This window comes from Mercurialis annua, linkage group LG5 (genome assembly GCF_937616625.2).
Source record: "Mercurialis annua linkage group LG5, ddMerAnnu1.2, whole genome shotgun sequence".
NCBI lineage: Eukaryota > Viridiplantae > Streptophyta > Magnoliopsida > Malpighiales > Euphorbiaceae > Mercurialis > Mercurialis annua.
The window spans coordinates 15,886,395-15,907,136 of record NC_065574.1 but is presented as its reverse complement, the minus strand read 5'-3'; the positions used below and the strand labels follow the sequence as shown (position 1 = coordinate 15,907,136).

Genomic DNA, 20,742 nt, shown 5'->3' with positions numbered 1-20,742 from the left:
CCTGTATTCGAGTCATTTAGAAATCATGTAGATATGTCAAATTTTGCCGATTCTTTGTTCAGTTATCAGAGGGAAGAAGAAGAGCCGCTACAAGATCCTCCACGACACTCGATTTTATTTGTAATATTTTTTGTTAAAAACATGTCAAATTGTATTTATATTTTCTTGTCTTGTATCTTTTATTATGAATAAATTTTATTATGATAAATAAATTTAAAACATTTTCAACTATGATAAAAAAATTTTAAAAAATGCCTTTTTTTACAGTTCTTTTTAGGCCTAATCACTCAAAAACCCCTCACCTTTAAACTTTTTTTTCAATTCCACCCCGACGTTGAAAATTTGTCAATTTTACCCACTTTTGAATTTTCCGTTTTCCCCAATATTTTAATTTTTGTTAATTGTTTTACTTACATGATGAAATCATTCAATTAATTAAGTCTAAACATGAAATTAAATTCTTTTTATTCAAAAAAGTACAAATAAGTCCTTTATTTTTAAAAACTAACTAAAAACCATAATCAAATTAACACTAATTTAAATTCTTAATTAATTTAACTAAATTTAAATAAATTTTAAAAATATACAATTAATATATGCGAGACATGGAGAATGTTCTAAACAAATTTCCAAACGCAAAAGACGTTAATTTAATTTTTCAGGGTACAATTGAAACACAAAAATGCAAAATAGGGTAAAATTGACAAATTTTCAACGTCAGGTATGATTGAAAAGGGGCTAAAAGGTCGGGGATTTTTAAGACATTAGGCCTTCTTTTTATTAGACATTTGTATAATTATATTTCATTTTAGTTCTTTCAAATTGTGTTAATTTCACGCACTTTACGAAAAAATAAAAAAAAATTGCGCTTCAGCAGACCGTTACGCGATGTTATAGCCGTTACTGGTCCGCTACCGTTATATACGGCCGCGGTCGTTACCGCGATTTAAATCCATGGTTATCAGTTATCAGCCATTTGTTTATCATTTTTTTTTATTTTTGTCTTTAATTTTTTCAAGTGAATGTACATTTGGATAAGGCATGAAGTAGTTAATTAGATTTACAGAATTATTGTATACTACTTTTTTTTCTCCATATTGATATAAATTCCAATTCTGTCAAAAAAATATATTTAGATTCCTGGCAGAAGTAGTTAATTACATAAATTATTTAATAAAGCGGTAAATAACACAATAAACTCATTTCTTGCGAGTTCACGTGAAAACCCGGCAAGCAATTAAACCTGTTTTGACTCAAAAACCTGCTCTCAATTAGGTTCCTTTTTGAGGTTATTCCATCTATGTTGTTATCAATTTTTTTTATCATTGTTTTTAATTTTTTTAAGTGAATCTACATTTGGATAAGGCATGAAGTAGTTAATTAGATTTACAAAAATATATTTAGATTGCCGGCCGACTTACCTCCTACTTTGAAGAAAAAACATAAAAAGTTATAATTAATGAAATTTGTGACTAACCATATCCAAAAGGAGAAACCTTAATAAAAAATGGCAACGCTAACTATAAAAACCGTCATTACCAAAATAAACAAACACTGAATGAAATCTTCAATTCCATTTCCCAAAAGTTGTTGAAGAAGAAGAGAGCACAATGAGGAGAAGAAAGAAAAAGAAAAGCATGGGGTGAAGCCACGTGGCGAGGTATAAGAGGTCAGATGGTTGTTCTGTGTGATGATGGCTGCTGCTGCTGCCTGCCATGTCAGACCCCATCGTCCTTCTCTCCGTATCGTATGCTTTACTTTCTCTCTCTAGACCCATTCGGTTTCTCTCTCTAAAACAAGACTTAATTGTGTGTTGTGTGTGTGTATTTATAAGTAATAAGTCGCTGTCCATATTTAATTTTTTCGCTTTATTTTACATTTGGTGGCGTGTGCGTCGTGTCTGTCTCCCTTTTTTATTTTTATCCCTCTCTCCTCCTCTTTTCTCGTATCGCTTCCGTGCCCTAATTTCTCCGCCTTTCCAAACCCTCCTCCCACTCTTAATCTCGTCGCGTTTCAGATTGTTACTGCGGTTTTGATTCTGATTCTGCCCGGAATTGGGTTCCTGAGCTGCTTTTCTTATCTGGGTACTGCTTGTTTTTCTCTAATTGATTCATTTTTATGGGGTTTTCATTTTTGTCAAGTTTGAGCTGATTTCTGCTGGTTTTGGATGTTTGCTGCTTGTTGTGGGAGATGTTGCATGTAACTTCTTTGATTGATTGGAGTATTTTGATAATGTGTTTGCTTATTTCTTATTTGACTTCATCTCTTTAATTTGTGGATTTTAATAACTGCCTAGCATTTGATAGTGATTGTTGTTTTGCTTAAGATGGTTACAATATGGAAATTCTTGTTGCATGATTTTATAGCGGCTGTTTTGTTTTCTGTTTATTGAGCTGATTGAAGTCGGGTTTCGGAAATGTACCATGTCATCCTTGATCTTGAGTAGTTTCGGAAATTTTCAGCATTTTGAAGTTAGTAGACTTGGTTGGTTGCTTATATTTTGTCAAATTGAGGTGTTCCTGTTGTCATACCGATGAACTTCTTTACTTGCCGCAAAGTTGTTCTGCTTCCTGCCTTTGGCCGGTCAAGTACGGCCCAGAGCTTTATTTTGAGACGCACTTCAGCTTTGTGGCCTTATTTTCCTTTAGCTACATTGTGTCCTTGACATTTTAGTGAACTTCTGCTTTGATTTTCTATTTCTAGTATTGTTATATTCGTAGTAGAATACTAGAATGTCATTTTTTACTGGAGAGAGAATAATAACATTAGCTCTGGAAGGCTTTAGACAATTTTTTTTTTTTTTTTTTTATGAATATGACCTTATTTTGTAATGTGATTAATTTTGCTTCCGTGCTTGTTGCTTATTCCTCTTTATTGATAGTTAACCTTCTTGTCGATTTAATTTTGCAAGCATAATTCTTTTCTGTGACGGGTGTCGGCTGTTTCCTTTTTGAAGTCTTGCATCTGTGTACCTGGCACACAAAGTCTTTCATGATATTGTTCATTTTGAAAATTGGTGTTTATGAGTCATTTCCTCTACCGATGTTGCTGTTGCTTGTAGGTCATATCAAAGGCAATCACTGTTATGGTTCATTTTGCTGTCACTTGTCATACCTGTGCTTATTACAATTCCTTTTATATGTTGAACAGGAATTTGAGGTTTGCGTTTGCTCAGATTTCCTCCACATCTTATTTGATATTTTTCCGTTAATGCATAGCACGCTTGTGTCTGCTTTAGCTGCAAATATGACACAGGGGATTAAGGAATGAAGGATAAGGGTTTGACGGCTAGTAAAATGATAAATAGGAACTGGGTCTTGAAGCGCAAACGAAAAAAAATCTTGTATGGACGAGTTGTTGCCAATGGTAAAGAAGAGAAAGTAGCAGCCTTGGAGTCTCCTAGAAATACTTCTGCTGCTAAACGCAAGCTAAAAAGTGAAGTAGACTCTGATTTATCTTCATCCAAGAAGAAGGGGAACGATGGGGTGAGTTATGATCTATTTTGTTAATTACAAGTAGCCACATTCCTTGGCAATTACAAATTTGTCCTTTAATGTGTTATTTTCGGTATTTATGCTCCATAAATGCATGTTGCTTAAACTGTGAAATTATTCAGAGAAAGCCCTGGTGGTTGATTACTAAAAGTTTGTACCATTTAAAGTGGGAAATTGCTTAAGATATTTTTATTAGATTATGTTAAGATGATCTCTCTATTAAGGGAAATGGAAAAAAAAATTCCACATGCGATGTGAATAGAAATTTTATCAAATTTGAGTTAAGCTGCAAAAGAACCTGTTGATGCCATTGTATTCTCTAAAAAATCATTTAAGAAAATTTCCAATAAATAAGACCAGTATCCTTTACTTGATTATGTATTGGTTTGGATAATATATTATTTATAGCTTAAATACCAAAGAGCTCTCTTTTCAGTTGTCTGCAGAATGTATTCCAAGTCAAATCTATTACTGACGTATTTGGGTATTCATGTCCTAGTTATAATCAAGCAGCTTCTCCTTATGATCAGTTTTCTGGTAGCACTCTTAAATAAGGTCAATATGACCGACAAGTGAGTTGTTTGATTTGTTTCTGTGGTGAAGTTATTAAGGCCGTAGCACCGACTGCATATCTCCCATGTGGTATATGTTCAATGTACTGAAAATGAGGATATGCATTTTTCTTTGACCACACTGTTTCCTGTGCTTCTTTCTAGTCGTTTTTTCCTTTCCTCCCTTTGTTCTCACATATTTTTGTACCTGACTAAAGTGAATAATCTTCATCTGTTTAACAAGTGAAAGGTCATTATTGTTATGACTCTTTATTGACAGTCGAGAATTAGAGATTAGGAATTTTTCCTTGTTAAACACAGTGTTCCATTTTTTTTCTCTTTCCTCAATTATGTTGACTTGCAATCTACCCTTTTCCAGTATTACTATGAATGCATGATCTGTGACATTGGTGGAAACTTGTTGTGCTGTGATAGCTGTCCTCGAGTATACCATCTTCAGTGCCTCGATCCACCACTTAAGGTATCTTTTGTAACTTATTGCAGCTTGTAAGCCGGCATTTGTAAGATTATTGACAGGCAATTCATGTATTTTTTTAATCTTAATTTTGTTATTATTCATATATTGAAGCGCATTCCAATGGGAAAGTGGCAATGCCCAAAGTGCTGTCAAAAAAGTGATCCTCTCAAATCCATTACTCAGCTGGACTCCATTTCAAAGCGGGCAAGAACAAAGATTATTTCATCAAATCCAAAAAGCGGAATTAGGTCTTCTAGTGCTGACCAAGTATCTCATCTTTTTGGAAGTTCCGTTCTCTCCAAGCGAAGGTCCTCCAGCAAAGGAAAATCTGCGTTTTCTTTAGAAGTTTTATCTGGTGAAAAGGAACCAGCTTCTTTGGATGTATCCAGTAGCATCAAGCCGGGTGATCCTTACATTGACGTCTCTTTAGAGGGTACCTCATCATGTGTGCATGATAATGATTTAAATATACCTGATGCATCACCACCTGTCTCACCAACAGGCAAGGAAACTTTGACAAATTCTGAACTCACAAAATTAGAGCCTACTGATGAAATAACTGATCGAAAGCATGACTTGTCTTGTTATAATGGGTTTCCAAGAAAAAATATTGTTCTTGCAATTGGTGCCACCATCGAGAAAGACAGAAAAAGAAAACTAGAAAGCAATGGTGAAAATGGTGAAGTAAAGAAGCATAGGGCTGACAAAGGAAAACGCACTTCTAAGAAACGTCAATCGAAATCCAATTGTTTATTTACTGGGAGTACTCAACTGTTACAAAAAGAGAGAACTGTTGATCATGGGGTTTCCACATTAAGTTTAAAGAATGATGTTGAAGTCAAGAATGTAGAGGTGCAAGGGAAGAATGAGGTATTATCTGCTTCAATTATTTACAATTTCTGTTAGTTTCTATACATTGTTCTTCTTTCATGTGGACTCTTGCAAATTTGTGTGGCGCACCTCGTTAATGATAGCTATAAGGGCTGGTAATTGATAATATGATTTAGTACCTGAGTTTCAAGGGTCATGTGTGGCAGTTCAGTTGTGGTGTTCTTAGTTCACTTTTTGTTAACTTTAGTTGGAAATTTTTTCATTCTAGTTTCAGTGTTCTATGCTTCTCAATTCTATTATATTAATATTCCACCTTAGGCTGTGTGAATCTTATATTTTGAATCACAAATATGCACAAATTGCGCCTGAATTAAAATTAAGCTAGTAATTTCTTCAATTATTTTCAATTTCTGATGGTTTCTGTAAATTGTTCTTCTTTCATGTGGACTGTTGGAAATTCGCGAGCCACACCTTGTCAATGATAAATATACAAGTTGGTAATTGATAATAGGTTTAATCACTAAAATATACCAACCTTTTCGACTTTTTCATTTATGGTCCAACCTTTTTTTTGCCAGTTGTAGCCCAATTTCGGTAAATACATATCAATTGTAGCCAACAACTTGATTTAAAAGGCATATTTATCAAAAGAATGCCAAACCTTTTCAATTTTTTCATTTATGACCAAATCTTATTAAGGTTGAGCCTGAAATGAAAAAAGTCGAAAATGTTGGGTATTTTTGAGTGATTACTTGATAGAATGATTGAGTACCTGAGTTTCAAGTGTTATGTGTTACAGTTTCATTTTAGCCATCTTGGTTCAATGTTTGTCTGCTTTTGTTGGAGTTGTTTTCTATCTAGTTTCAGTGGGCTATGCTTCTCAATTCTATTATATTGATGTCCCACCTCCGGCTGTGTAAATCTATATTTTGAATAACAACTTTGCACAAATTGTGCCTGAATAAATCAATATCAACTTTTCTTTCCTTATTTGGTGAACCCGTGTCTTGTCAAATTTAATGGATTGGAAACTGAATGTAGATCATTTTTTTCCAGTTATACTGTGACAAGAAACCTCCACAACATTCTCCAAGTAAATTGAACTGAATGAAAAATAAAAATAGAACCATTATTTATTTATTTCTATAGATTTATATATGCATCTTATTCTCCTTTTGCCACGCCAAGTTTTGCTATTCCACTTAATCCTTGAGCAAATGGTGGGTTTGCTGACTCTCATTCCTTTGTTTTTTTTCCGTCTTATGGCTAATTAGTTATTACTTTCAGCCATTTTGCCTCTCTTTCTCTCTCTCTGTGTGTGTGTCTCTTCTTATTTGTTATTAACTGTCTTTGCGCTTACCTTCTGTTGTGACCTTGAATACAACTTTTATTATATCATTGGACTGACATTTTGTTGCTTGAAATGTGAGTACTTTCATATAAGTATTTGCGAATTTCTATTATATTATAAGGTATATGTTGTATTTCTATTTGTTTCACACTTCACAAATGCGGGTTTTGATCCTTGTTCCGAATCTCAATTTGGCAACTATGTTTAGTTTCTTTTACAAGCTGGATGTAAATGATCAATAAGTTGGTACGACAGTTTATTTCACAATTCACAAATGCGGGTTTTGATCCTTGTTTTGAATCACAATTTGACAACCATGTTTAGTTTTTTTTACAAGCTTGATATAAATGATCTATAAGTTGGTACTACAGATGGTTGCTGACAGTATTCCTTTTGGCATTTTCACTTAAGACAGACTATTTTTGCACGGAGACTTCATGATTAATATTATTTTCTTTGTGCAATTGCAGTCCTCACTGTCATATTATTGATTTATTGTCAAATAAGTGGGTTTCGTTGGTATTGGAAGTCTTTGCTTTTATTATGATTATAAATTGATGAACCCCCCTTTTTTTTTTCATCAGAAGCTTCTCGAAGAACTTGTTCACCCATCAAATGAGACTAATAAGGCTGGGGGTTATGCGGATGAAACACAATTAGGTGAAGATCTTGCTATCCATGAACTTCAACAGGTGAATCAACTGATCGAGGAAACTTATAGGATTTCAACTATTTGTCTATCATTCTTAGAAAGCATTTCATCTTAGGATTTGCATAGATTTTGACAACTTTTATCCTTCCATTTGTCTTCATATATCAGGTTGATCGTGTTTTAGGATGCCGGATTCAAGGTGATAATGCAAGCTCTTCATGTAATTTATCTTCATTTGTGACAGATGACCTACCTTCAGATCAATTACTCATTCCTGAAATCCATATGAGAGAGGAAAATTCTGGTTGTGATGTTGATTCCAATGTAGCAGTTGCTGAAAATATTGCAGAGGGTTGTCCTGGAATCAACCAAATTTTTGATGAGGGAAAAAGCATGAAGGATGAAACTGTGGTGGATAAAATACATGTATATAAGAGATCTGCAAGTAAAGATTGTAAAGGAGAAAGACCCAAGGATTTATTGGGGAAAGATAACACGGGTTCTGGTTCTAGAGGTGTAAATGATAAAGATGGAGATGAGTCTCAAGTAACTGCAGAAGATTCTGTAAAACAAGCTGAAAATGTTGCAATAAAGGAGAATATTGGCGATCGTCTGAAAAGTCGGGATATCACTGAGCTCAATTTATCGCCTGAAACCAGAGTCAGCAAAGAGGCAGATATGGAAATGAAAATGAGCAGTGGTGCTCAAAATAAAGTTCAGCAACCCATTGCAATCGATTCTGCACATGCTAATCGTGAGCCTATATTTGAATTTTTAGTTAAGTGGGTAGGGAAGTCTCATGTACACAATAGTTGGATTTTGGAATCTCAGCTGAAAGTCCTTGCAAAAAGAAAACTAGAAAATTATAAGGCTAAGTATGGAACAGCTTTGATAAATATATGTGAGGAGAAGTGGAAGCAGCCACAACGTGTTATTGCTCTTCGTGCTTCTAGAGATGGTACGCAGGAAGCTTTTGTTAGATGGACTGGTCTTCCATATGATGAATGCACTTGGGAAAAACTGGATGAACCTGTTTTATTGAAGTCTTCACATCTGGTTGATTTGTTTGATCAGTTAGAACAGAAAACAGTGGAAAGAAATTGTATGAGGGGAACTCCAATAATAAAGGGGAGGGGTGATGGTCAGAGGAATGAGATTGTTACTCTCACAGAGCAACCCGAGGAATTGAAAGGAGGTAGCTTATTTCCTCATCAGCTTGAAGCATTAAATTGGTTACGCAGATGCTGGTACAAATCGAAAAATGTGATCCTTGCTGATGAAATGGGGCTGGGAAAAACAGTGTCTGCTTGTGCTTTTATGTCATCATTATACTTTGAGTTCAAAGCATCTTTGCCTTGCTTGGTCTTAGTTCCACTGTCCACAATGCCTAACTGGCATGCTGAATTTGCATTATGGGCCCCTAACGTAAATGTTGTGGAATATCATGGGTGTGCAAAAGCAAGGGCAATTATTCGCCAATATGAGTGGCATGCTAGTGATCCTAATGATATGAATAAGAAAACTTCTTCACATAAATTTAATGTTCTTTTAACTACATATGAAATGGTTCTCGCTGACTCCTCCCATTTGCGTGGAGTTCCGTGGGAAGTTCTTGTGGTTGATGAGGGCCATCGTCTAAAGAATTCCGGAAGTAAGCTATTCAGCTTGCTCAATACATTCTCTTTCCAACACCGAGTTCTCCTAACTGGCACCCCTCTTCAAAATAATATTGGTGAGATGTATAATTTGCTTAACTTCTTGCAGCCAGCTTCATTCCCTTCTCTGTCTTCATTTGAGGAGAAGTTTAATGACCTTACAACTGCGGAAAAAGTGGATGAATTGAAAAAACTTGTTGCTCCTCATATGCTTCGACGGCTTAAAAAAGATGCCATGCAAAATATCCCTCCCAAGACAGAAAGAATGGTCCCTGTTGAGTTGACTTCTATACAGGCTGAATACTATCGTGCAATGCTAACAAAAAACTACCAGATATTGCGGAATATTGGAAAAGGGGTTGCACAGCAATCCATGCTGAACATTGTAATGCAACTGAGAAAGATTTGCAATCACCCCTATCTCATACCAGGAACTGAGCCTGATTCTGGATCATTAGAATTCCTTCATGACATGCGAATAAAAGCATCTGCAAAGCTCACTGTGCTGCACTCTATGTTAAAGGCTTTATATAAGGAAGGGCATAGAGTTCTTATTTTCTCTCAGATGACCAAGCTTTTGGATATTCTTGAGGATTATTTGACTATAGAGTTTGGGCCTAAAACTTATGAGAGGGTGGATGGATCTGTATGCGTCTCTGACCGCCAAACAGCAATTGCCCGTTTCAACCAGGACAAAAGCAGATTTGTGTTTTTGTTATCAACGCGCTCTTGTGGTCTTGGAATCAATTTGGCAACTGCTGACACTGTTGTTATTTATGACTCTGATTTCAACCCACATGCTGATATTCAAGCAATGAACCGAGCTCATCGAATTGGACAGTCCAAAAGACTTTTGGTGTACAGGCTTGTTGTTCGTGCAAGTGTTGAAGAGCGTATCTTGCAGCTTGCTAAAAAGAAATTAATGCTTGACCAGCTTTTTGTGAATAAGTCTGGCTCTCAAAAGGAAGTAGAGGATATTCTGCGATGGGGAACAGAGGAACTTTTTACTGATTCTTGTAGCATGGCTGGGAAAGATGCTGGTGAAAGTAATAGCAGTAAAGATGAGGCAGTAGCAGATACAGAGCAAAAACAGAGGAAAAGGGGTGGTGGCCTGGGGGATGTGTACCAGGATAAGTGTACAGATGGCGGCAACAAAATTGTCTGGGATGAAAATGCAATTGCAAAATTGCTTGACCGTTCAATCCTTCAGTCTGGGACTGCTGATATTGCTGAATTGGATTTTGAGAATGACATGCTTGGCTCTGTAAAGGTAATGAATTTTTCTCTAGTTGCTATGGTGCATATTTATATGCAAAAAAAAAAACTAGTATATATGCTGTTATTTTTTGTTGTTGCTGTGTTGATTTTGCAAAAGAGAGAAGTCTATTTGCTGTTTTATGTTAATGTTACACATAAAACAAAATTAACGTGCTAGAGCTAGACATGTAAGACAACGTGCAAATTAGAGTTAAGGCTTCATTTTTGTCTGTATGAAAGTTAGAAAAATTTAGGAAAGTTATGTGAACAGTCAAATCTTATAAGAGGTTTATCTTTTGGATATTACCTTTTAGAAAAGTGGCATTAGGGCGTTCTTGCTAAAGCTAAATACTGCATGGAACAAAAGGTTCTAAATCTTAAGCTTAAGGTTTCATGGGCAGTCATGTGCTTAAGACTAAGAGAGCAAATAATAAATAACTTTGACGGAAAAAATTACAGATAAGAAAAATGTTTAATGTTCATTAATATTAATAATACGTAAATAAGAACTTTTATATTAACTAATATTGACATCTGCTGTGCCATCAAAATTCAAATATAGTAAGATTAAAAAAGAAATTGCTTTTATAATTAGTACTTTAACTAGAAAATTTTCCAAATAATATCAATTCATAAGCTTGCATTTATTCCATGATGTGGGACAAATTTGGCAAGGCTGAAGTAGGGTTAATGTTTGAATAATTTTAGGTTAAATACTGAATTTTAGATGAGATTATCATTAAATTAGATCTGAAAATTAGTTCTAGAATAGTAAGAAATAGATGAAAATTAAAGAGAACTTCTAAGAGTCACACTTAGAAGGTAGAGAGATATTTGAGATGACAGAGGTGTAATAGGACTCTGGACACATCGACTCTGAATTTTGGAATGTCAAGAAGTCAGGAGTTTGGCGGTTGTGGCCTCTGGCGAGTTGGATGAATTGGAGGCATGCCTATCTTGGATCTTGTGCCATGCAACCAGTGCTGGCTATGCAATAAGTTTGTGCCTCTGTGCTGTTGCTTCTGCCCCTCAGGGGGCCAACTTTGGGTAGTTTGCCTTGGGAGTCTGGCACGACTTTAGCAAAATCTAGGCTGTCTGTAATGTAACTTGGTGTGGGGGACTTTATTTTGTGTGGGGGACTTTATTCCCTGAGGATATTTACTGGGGAGGTAATTTAGAATTTTTAAACCTTAATCTAAGTAGTAAGGAAACAAAAATCGGAAACAATGACATTTTCAAAAACAAGTTACACGAAACATGGGAGAAATGTGTAAATAATAAAAATATAGTCATATATTTATAATAGGCTTATCCCCTTAAAATCCCCCCACCTTTTACCCCTATTTCGTTTGCACCCTTGTAAAACCACCAAATATATCCAAATTACGACCTTTCACTTTCAATTGTACCCTCAAGCATTAAATTAACTTCTTTTCACTTGAAAAATGTTCAAATCAATACTTTAAATTTTAGCATATATTTTAAAATAGGATTTAATATTTTATTTAAAACAAAATTAAACCTATTTTTTCAAGTGAAAAGAGATCAGTTTAATTCTTGAGGGTGCAATTGAAAGTGAAAGGTCGTAATTTGGGTATATTTGGTGGTTTTGCAACGTGAGGGTACAAACGAATTGGGGGTAAAAGGTGAGGGTTTTTAAGGGGATAAGCCTTTATAATATAAAAAATAATACTATTTTATTAATTTCAACTTGTACTTATAAAATGTTTATTTTTATGCAAATGAATTGCTGTACATTTTTTAAAATTAATAAAACAAATCATTTGAATATACTCAAATTTAAGTTTATAACAAATAATAACTTATCTAGAATTCTATAATTATAATTGAAATTAATATGTTAAAGTTTCAGAATTATAAGAAAAATATAATATAATTCCGCACAAATAAAGTAAACAAGACTGATTAGGTTTTATTGTTTGTTTGTGAGTAACTTCTTAGACATTTTCATAGGATACAGCTTTCACATAAGGTAAATGATGTCTAATCTTTATTATATATCGAAACGAGTCCAAAAAGTCTCCTACGAGTTTTGGATACCGAAACCTTTTCGAAAACAGAAATATGCATCTTCCTCCAGGTTTCTGTGCTACTTAACCTTAATTTTAACAATATGTACTTGTGAAACAATAACAAGATTATAACTTGGCATTTAGAATTCCCTAGATATCACATCTAAGGTGAAGGCTCTGGAGGCATGCTTTGGGTAGTGTGCCTAGAGAGTCGGGCATGTCTTTAGCAGCATTTCGACTATTTGTAATGTAGATTTGGCCTGTGAACTGTATTTTTGTGAGGGACTATAGAATTTCTTGAGGATTTAGGGGAGGTAAAAGAGGCTTCTAAGCCTGAAATTTGACAATATCTACTTGTTAAGTTCTAGAACATCACAAGATTATTACTACTTGACATCTAGAATTCCCTGGATATCACTTCAAGCAGATATTACACTTATGTGTAACTGCACCAGACAGTCCAAAAGTAGCACAACAGTAGGAAACTGCTCCCTGAATTTTTGCATTATATCTCTTGAACAATAATTACTTTATCTCAAGTTATCTTTCAACAACAAAAGCATTTTAAGTGTTTGTCTGGCTTGAGCTTACTAAAGAAAGAGTACTAGGTGAAACTTAATTTTATGTGAATATTTGCCGGTGGAAGATGATGAGGCAAATATAGAAATTTTAAAACTAGGACTTAGTGGAATCAAGTGTAATTACATGCACATTGACCCAGTGTAATATGCGCTGCGCACACATACAACATCTAATATGTCATACGTTTTAATGAGTCAATTTATGATCTTATAGAACTTTCATTTAAAGCAAGGAAGATTTATTGCTGATTAAAAGTTAAAAGATAATAAAACCTTGAGTTTTGCGTTACAAAACACTGTCTGCGTTTTGTTTTAGAGTCCGCATTCTTAAACCTTTAGATTTTCTAATGACTCTTCATTGATAATTATTTCACAACAATCTGCTCTATGATCTTAAAATTTGATTTTATTGCACTTTAGTCCATGATGATATTTAAGATTTGGGAAAATTACCATCACCCTATAATTTAACATCCAATATGCTAATTGTCTCCTAATTTTTTAAAAGTCAACTTGAATCCCCCTGACATTTAATTCCGTTTAGTAATTCCTCATTTTTTAGTCAGTTGACTTTGTCAATAAGTTTGATTATCAAAAATAATATTTAATTTGATTCTGGAACTTATAGATGCACGAGTTCTCCCTTCCATATCTTGATTTCATCAGCACTATGTTATTCCAATGTTCTCCATTTTCTACTCCTACCATCTCTTTGATAAAACCGAGTTATACCATTTGTTAAAGTTTCATGAAACTTCTTTTAAGATAGTGTTTTGTTGTCTGTTACATGAAAATATCCAGTAGAGATATCATCTTTATGTAGAACTTCCTTCAGCTTTAAAGCACTATTTACTGAAGTGATGTTATTGTCCATCTTTTCATTTTGCATTTAACTTTTTGTTTTTCCGTGAATTGCTTTGCTAATTTTTATTTTATTTCTAGAAGAATGTTGTGCCTTTTAGTGATTCATCTGTCAATAAATCACTGAGCAATGAAATTCTGTTGACTGTTGGTGTTGAAGAAAACTAATGTAACTTTTTCTTATCAGTCTGTGGAATGGAATGATGAACCAGTTGAAGAGCAAGGGGGAGCTGAATCACCTTCTCTTGCTGGTGATGAAATTTGTGGACAAAATTCTGAGAGAAAAGAAAATACCGTGGCTATGGCCACTGAAGAAAGTGAATGGGACAAGCTTCTGCGCTCAAGGTGCGGGGCCCTTCTAGTTACATTTTTTATATGAAGTTTGTTTTGCACGTGTATTTTCTTATGTGATATTCCGTAAATATTTTTTTTTTTTTAAAATTATTCTATCACTTATTTGAAGAATTGTTATGGTGAAGCTTGGTTTATAAATGTTTGAGAGGATACTATCATCATACTTCATTGGAAACAACCTAAACGCAAAGAATCATTCGTAATGTTAAATTTGTAGTAGTCTAATGCAGCTTGCATATGCAAAATCGCTGCATGCTTGTAGCTTTTAACAGTTTTTCAAACAATGATGTCTAACGTCTGTGCAAGGAGTTCATTTATATTTTGCAATTAAATGTTGTACAAGTGAATAAGGGCGATGAGAAATCCTTAAAACAATCAAGAAAATGACGAAATTGATTCATTGGGCGGAAATCTGGTGAATGTGGGGGATAGAATGCAACATTCTCCTTATTAAATAAACATAAACGTGAGAACAAATGCATTGGATGTAGTAGTCTAAGGCAGCTTGCATATGCAAAATCGCTGCCTGCCTGTAGCTTTTTACAGTTCATCAAACAATGATGTCTAACTTCTGTTCAAGTTCATTTATATTGCTATTAAACGATATTTAAAAGGAAGTAAAACAGAAACAAATTTTATCAATCAAATATTGACCTGGTGGGCAAAATAGTATTTGACTAAAACTGTCAAATCAAAAGATAGTCATCAAACTGCAAGTTCACTATAACTTCTCGACTATGTTTTCATGTCTATGCCTATTTGACATTGATACGGTTATTTTTTTATTACTGGCGGTACTCTTTTCATCACCTCCTCTTTTGTATTGTAGAGGCGCATGTCACTTTAAATTTATATGCTTTTAAGCTTTGAAATGCTGTATAGATCATGTCACACAGTCAGTACCCCTAAAAACTCTAGTTTAGCTTTTTGGATGAGGAAATTGATGCAGTAACTTCTGTGTTTATGTGATTTATTTGTTCTCAAATTGGAATTTCATGTTATATTATCTCAGATTGGTTGAATTGGAAACTTAGTGGATGTATGCAATGGTAAGTCATGGTACAACTGAAAGCTTGCTGCACTTTGGCTTGAGGTTACTAACTTACTGAAGATGGAGAAAAACATAATTACATATAAATTCTTGTGTCAATGCTAAACATGCTCCAATCACTTGATCAGTCTGTTCAGATCAGACTTGAATTACAGAGTTTCAACATAAAAACACTTCTGATATGTTTTGTTCTGTACTTTAGATGGGAGAGATATCAAAGTGAAGAAGAAGCAGTTCTTGGTCGAGGGAAGCGCCAGAGAAAGGCTGTTTCTTACCGAGAAGCTTATGCTCTACATCCAAATGGAATTTTGAGCGAGGTACACCATATCTTTACATGAATGCTATTTTAGTGAAGTTGAATGAGTAATCTTTCTGGGTAATGGAGAAAGTAATGTAGACTTGACTACTATGGTTCTTAAATATTTCACTTACAATGTCAAAGCCATATATGTGATATTTTTTTATTCTTAGTATTCAAGCACTAGCCAAATTGACATTATTTGTGAAGATGAAAATAGTTGCAAGTACATTTTGGGTTCATACATCCATGCTCTCCTTTTCTCACATGCATAGATATGCACTGTTTAATAGCTTGTGCTGATGACAATTTATGCTGTTGATTCTGTCGCATTCCTCTAAAATGAGTATGAAGATAATATCTGGAAAGTAATGCATCTCAAACTACAACGGTTGGAATATTGGACTGGATTGTTATTCATGTGAAAGAAGGCATCTGATTTTGTCATGTTTATTTCCAGGAGTGGAGTATTCTTTCTGTTCTCCACATAATGAGTTGCATGCGAAACGTCTTCCATTTAATTTACATGTCCCCTCCAACAAACATGATGCCCCACAACACCTCATAAACCTTCAATCTTACATTGAAAGTGTCAAGATAACTTTGGAATCTATATACTCCAGTCTTACCTTCAAGATTGTCATGATGACCATGCAATATATATATGTAATTTTTCTTTTTCTCACTAATGGAAGTTTTAATTGTTAATGTGCTAAACAGAGTGCCGGTGAAGAGGAAAAGGAGCCAGAGCCAGAGCGGGAATATACACCAGCTGGAAGGGCGCTGAAAGCAAAGTAGTAAGTAAAAAAATCATTTGCCATTATTGTACAGTGGTCATTTATAGGCAAGCTCCAAATAGATACAATTTCTTGAAATATATGCAAAATTCACCACTAGCAGTTATTTTAGATAAGAATATTAATGGCTTATAATAGTAATGCGCAGTATTAAATAACAAAACATAAATGATTTTGATTGTGAATTATGCATTTTGATCTTGAACATGCTAAGGGCTTAATTTTAAAAGTAGGCCTTTCTAGTTTGATGATTTATTCATTCCAACAAGAGGAAATGTGTATTGATCTGAGAGGTGTCTTTGAAGTGGTATTGAACCAAACTTACTATAATCCTTATAGAGGATTTAACTAAATGTATGCATTCTTACAAAAAACTAAAAAAAGGACTGCTTGCCTTTATTCAGGGTTAATACAAAAAAATAATCTTATGCATATTGAACCAGAAGGGAATCATGAACAGGAATGTAATGATTTGTGAGATTTAGCTTGTTTAATTTACCATCTTTTTTAAACAGTGCTAAGCTTCGTGCAAGACAAAAATGGCGCCTTGCTCAGAGGAATGCAATTGAAGAATCCCTTCCGGATGAAGGACTTCCTATTCCTGAGTCACCACTACGGTCTCATTGTCCTCCCAGTAAGGTAAAGGACGAGAATCAAGTAACGGAATTTGCTCAACAAGTTAAAGAGAAGTCTCCAGATATGGACTTGGAAGATATCAAGTTACCCCAGCCATTGGGTACACAGAAGAGCAAAGCTGACTCAACTTTGAGGCTGGGTAGGGTTTCAAAGCTTAAAGCCACCCATTATCTGGATCTTTCTGCTATTAATTCTCCTGGTCACCCTTCTCCCGACTTTGGTCCAAGTCAACAAAATCAGGGCGCAAACAATATTGATTATAATTTGTTACCAGTTCTGGGACTTTGTGCGCCCAATGCTAATCACTTAGACTCATCGCACAGAAACTCTTCACGATTTGCTAATAGACAAAGCAAGCCAGTGTTTGGACCAGAATTTCCATTTACTCTACCTCCTTCCTCTGTTGAGGCAGATGTGAAATATCCAGAGACTATGCTTGGCAAACTGAGATTTCAAGAAGCATCAGCAGAACTTTTACAACAGCACATGAGAAGTGGTATATCAGATGGTTGGCTCCCATATAGTCAGGTGCTCTTCTCTCTCCCTTTCTTTCTGACACACAGATACATGGATCCACTCAGGAGTCATAAAGTTTTTGAACGTTTATTTCCCTGGCTCTCACTAATGAATGCATGGGATTATGACCTCATTTTGACTTTTTTTCTCTCTGCAGTGTCCTCCCCCTCTTCCGCGAGGGAAAAGTTCTGAATGTTTTGAGAGTTCCAGTTCTAGTTTTGCTGATTTTCAGGAGAAAATGTCATTACCAAATTTACCTTTTGATGAAAAATTGTTCCCCAGATTCTCAGTTCCTTCTAAGAGTATGCCAATTCCGCATCCTGATCTATTACCTAGTTTGTCACTTGGAGGAAGAGTTGACACTGTAAACAACTCTATGCGGGACCTTCCAGCAATGCCGTTGTTACCCAATTTGAAATTTCCCTCTCAAGATGCACCAAGATATAATCAGATAGACACGGAGGTGCCCCCCATACCGGGTTTTGGTCAGATGCCATCTAACTTTACATCTTTTCCTGAAAACCACAGGAAGGTGCTCGCAAACATAATGCTAAGGACTGGTTCTGGATCAAATAACTTGTATAGAAAGAAATCGAAAATAGATGGCTGGTCAGAAGATGAACTTGATTTTCTCTGGATTGGTGTACGTAGACACGGAAGGGGCAATTGGGATGCCATGCTTAGAGACCCCAGGTTAAAATTCTCCAAATACAGAAGTTCAGATGATTTGGCAGCTAGATGGGAGGAGGAACAAATGAAGATCTTGGATGCACCTCCCTTCCTAGGTTCAAAGGCAACTAAGTCATCAAAGTCTTCCAAGTCACCCTTGTTCCCGAGTATTCCTGAAGGAATGATGGCAAGGGCCTTGCACGGCAGTAGGCTTGGCTTAGCGCCAAAGTTTCAGTCCCATCTAACAGACATGAAACTGGGCTTTAGTGATCTACCTCCAAGCTTGCAACATTTTGAGCCACCAGATCATACCGGTTTGCAGCACGAGCAATTTGGGCCCATTCCGACTTGGAATCCTGAAAAATTACATGCTGGGGATTCTTCTGCTGGACCCTCTAGTTCAAATGCCTCTGCTGAAATGCCATTCCTACTGAATTCCTTGGGATCAAGCAACTTGGGATCAAGTAACTTGGGATCTTCGGGTTTGAATAGCTCTAGCAGCTTTGATTTTCACCGCAGAGAAGAACATAACAAGATGAAGTATGGGAGGTTGCCCAGTCTTCTGGATAGGTCGTTAAATATTTTCTATAATTCTCAGAATAATGTTGAAAATGGTGAATCCAGCGGATCTGCTTTGTTTGCAGACCCAAATAAAGGGCTAGACGTTTCCCATTCAAAAGGGAAAGAGGTCGTTGGAAGCAGTTCTTCAAAGGATAATCTCCCACATTGGCTTAGGGAAGCTGTAAGTGCTCCTACTAAACCACCAGAGCCCAACCTGCCACCCACTGTATTAGCAATTGCTCGGTCTCTACGTGTATTATATGGAGAAGACAAGTCTACAATTCCTCCTTTTGTCATACCGGGTCCTCCTCCTCCTCAGCCAAAGGATCCAAGACGGATACTCAAAAAGAAAAAAAAGAAGCGGCGATCACAATTGTTCAGGCAGTTTCCACTAGACATTGCAGGAAACATGCAGAATTTTACAAGGCGCATCCACGGCAGCAAATTTGCTTCATCCTCAACATTTCAACCGCCTGCCTCTTTAATTCCTGGAACATCAGGCTTGATGCGGAAAGATTCCGACCGAAATGGAAAATTTTCAAACTTGAACATGATAAACTCATTGACTTCATCTTATTTAAACTTGCCAAAGAAAACAACCATGGGATTGTCCCCTTCTCCTGAAGTGCTTCAATTGGTGGCATCATGTGTTGCTCCAGGTCCGCACTTGTTGTCAAGTTCAGGCATGACTGGCTCTAGCTTCCTTGAGAGCAAACCACCTTCGCCGAGATCTGGTGACCAAGCTGGATTATCAGATACACTAGTCCAACAACCTGAACCGACAATCCAGGACCCACATGTTTTGCATCTTGATGCTCAAGGTATTTGTCCAGAAGAGAAACTAGGCAAACCTAACTCTGGCGATTCCAGTAAGACTCCATCGGATCCTCCTCCAACTGAACAGCCAGATGTGGAGGAGATATCTTCCAAGGGAACTATTTCAGATCCTCCTGTAATTGAGCATGAACAATAGGTATAAAAAGTTAGTAATATTCTTTCAGCTACTGGGATTCCAGGCTTTTCAGTAATGTGCTCAAATTTTTGTAGGCATGATGTAATGAGTGATAATTATCGTATATAAGATGATGTAGGGTGTCTCTCTGTAAAATTATTGTAAGAGGAAATGAAATGAAATGCATAGTGTTGTTTTTTGCTCGTCTTCTTCCACTATGTTATCAGGCTTTCTAAATGATCCGGTGTGGAAATGCATAGTATTATTTTTCTGTATTTTAAGTATTGTAATGATAAATTTGGTCATAAAGGATATGTAAAAGTTATTGTTTCTGCTGATTATTTTGATTTTCTCAAATATGTGTGGATTATTTACTTTATTTTTTTATAGTATGAAATATTTTATTCTTGCAAGACTTTGTAATCCATGGTTAGAAAAAGAGGAAATTACACTCTATACATCAATTTTCCTAAATGTATACATTAGTGACTCAACATATTAAAAAGTGCAGAATTCTCTCATTTATTTTAAATACTTTTCATTTATACCTCATTATAATTATGTCCCCTTTTTACCCTTCATTACTTATTCACATTACCCATTAACTTTACTCAGACCTTACAATCCAACATAATGACCGGATAATTGACGACCACCAACCATACCACTGAGGTTGCCGCCACCGGAGGAAGGAGACGACGATCTCCATCCATAGTTTATGCTTCAATGACCGCCGTTTATGCTCCGATGACCGCTATTTTAATGAGAGTTTGGGTAATTTCAAACCAGATCTAAAAGATTATTCATTTTGTGATGATAACAACACTGAAAGAGGAGCTACAGAGCGCCGCCGCTGGAGGAAGGAGACGACGGTCGTTCAACAGTTGTTGCCTTGTCGTTACCGCTTGGTGGCTGAAAATCTCCAAGTACTCGCACAAAAATTTGTTTCTTGGATTATTCAAAGAATTGGGGGCGGTTGGAGTATACCATTGGTGGAGATGAAATGAAATAATCACTGCAAATATGAATCTCAATTCTCTGTTCTTAATACTCTTATTTTAAACTTTATAAATGTTGGAATGGGTCATGAGAAATTGAAGATTGTGGTTAGGATGAGGGATGTGGAAGTCATGCCAAGTTCATTAGCAATTGTAATTTCTTTTA

General features: G+C 35.7%; 1 protein-coding gene across 3 annotated transcripts; it reads left to right on the top strand.

The window, feature by feature from the left end:
* Nucleotides 1–1,486: 1,486 nt before the first annotated feature.
* LOC126682278 (protein CHROMATIN REMODELING 4) lies at nt 1,487–19,781 on the top strand. Of its 3 annotated transcripts, none has more exons than XM_050377886.1 (11): nt 1,487–1,747; nt 3,151–3,485; nt 4,425–4,526; nt 4,635–5,393; nt 7,290–7,397; nt 7,526–10,282; nt 13,932–14,089; nt 15,352–15,466; nt 16,168–16,244; nt 16,760–17,408; nt 17,554–19,781. In XM_050377886.1, the coding sequence occupies exons 2-11, from the start codon at nt 3,267–3,269 to the stop codon at nt 19,597–19,599; spliced, it is 6,990 nt and encodes a 2,329-aa protein (XP_050233843.1). In that variant the 5' UTR covers nt 1,487–1,747; nt 3,151–3,266; the 3' UTR covers nt 19,600–19,781. The 3 variants fall into 3 exon arrangements, with proteins under 3 accessions (XP_050233843.1, XP_050233844.1, XP_050233842.1); XM_050377887.1 differs by having other exon boundaries at nt 1,487–2,058; XM_050377885.1 differs by having other exon boundaries at nt 1,487–2,084.
* The last annotated feature ends 961 nt before the right edge of the window (nt 19,782–20,742 follow it).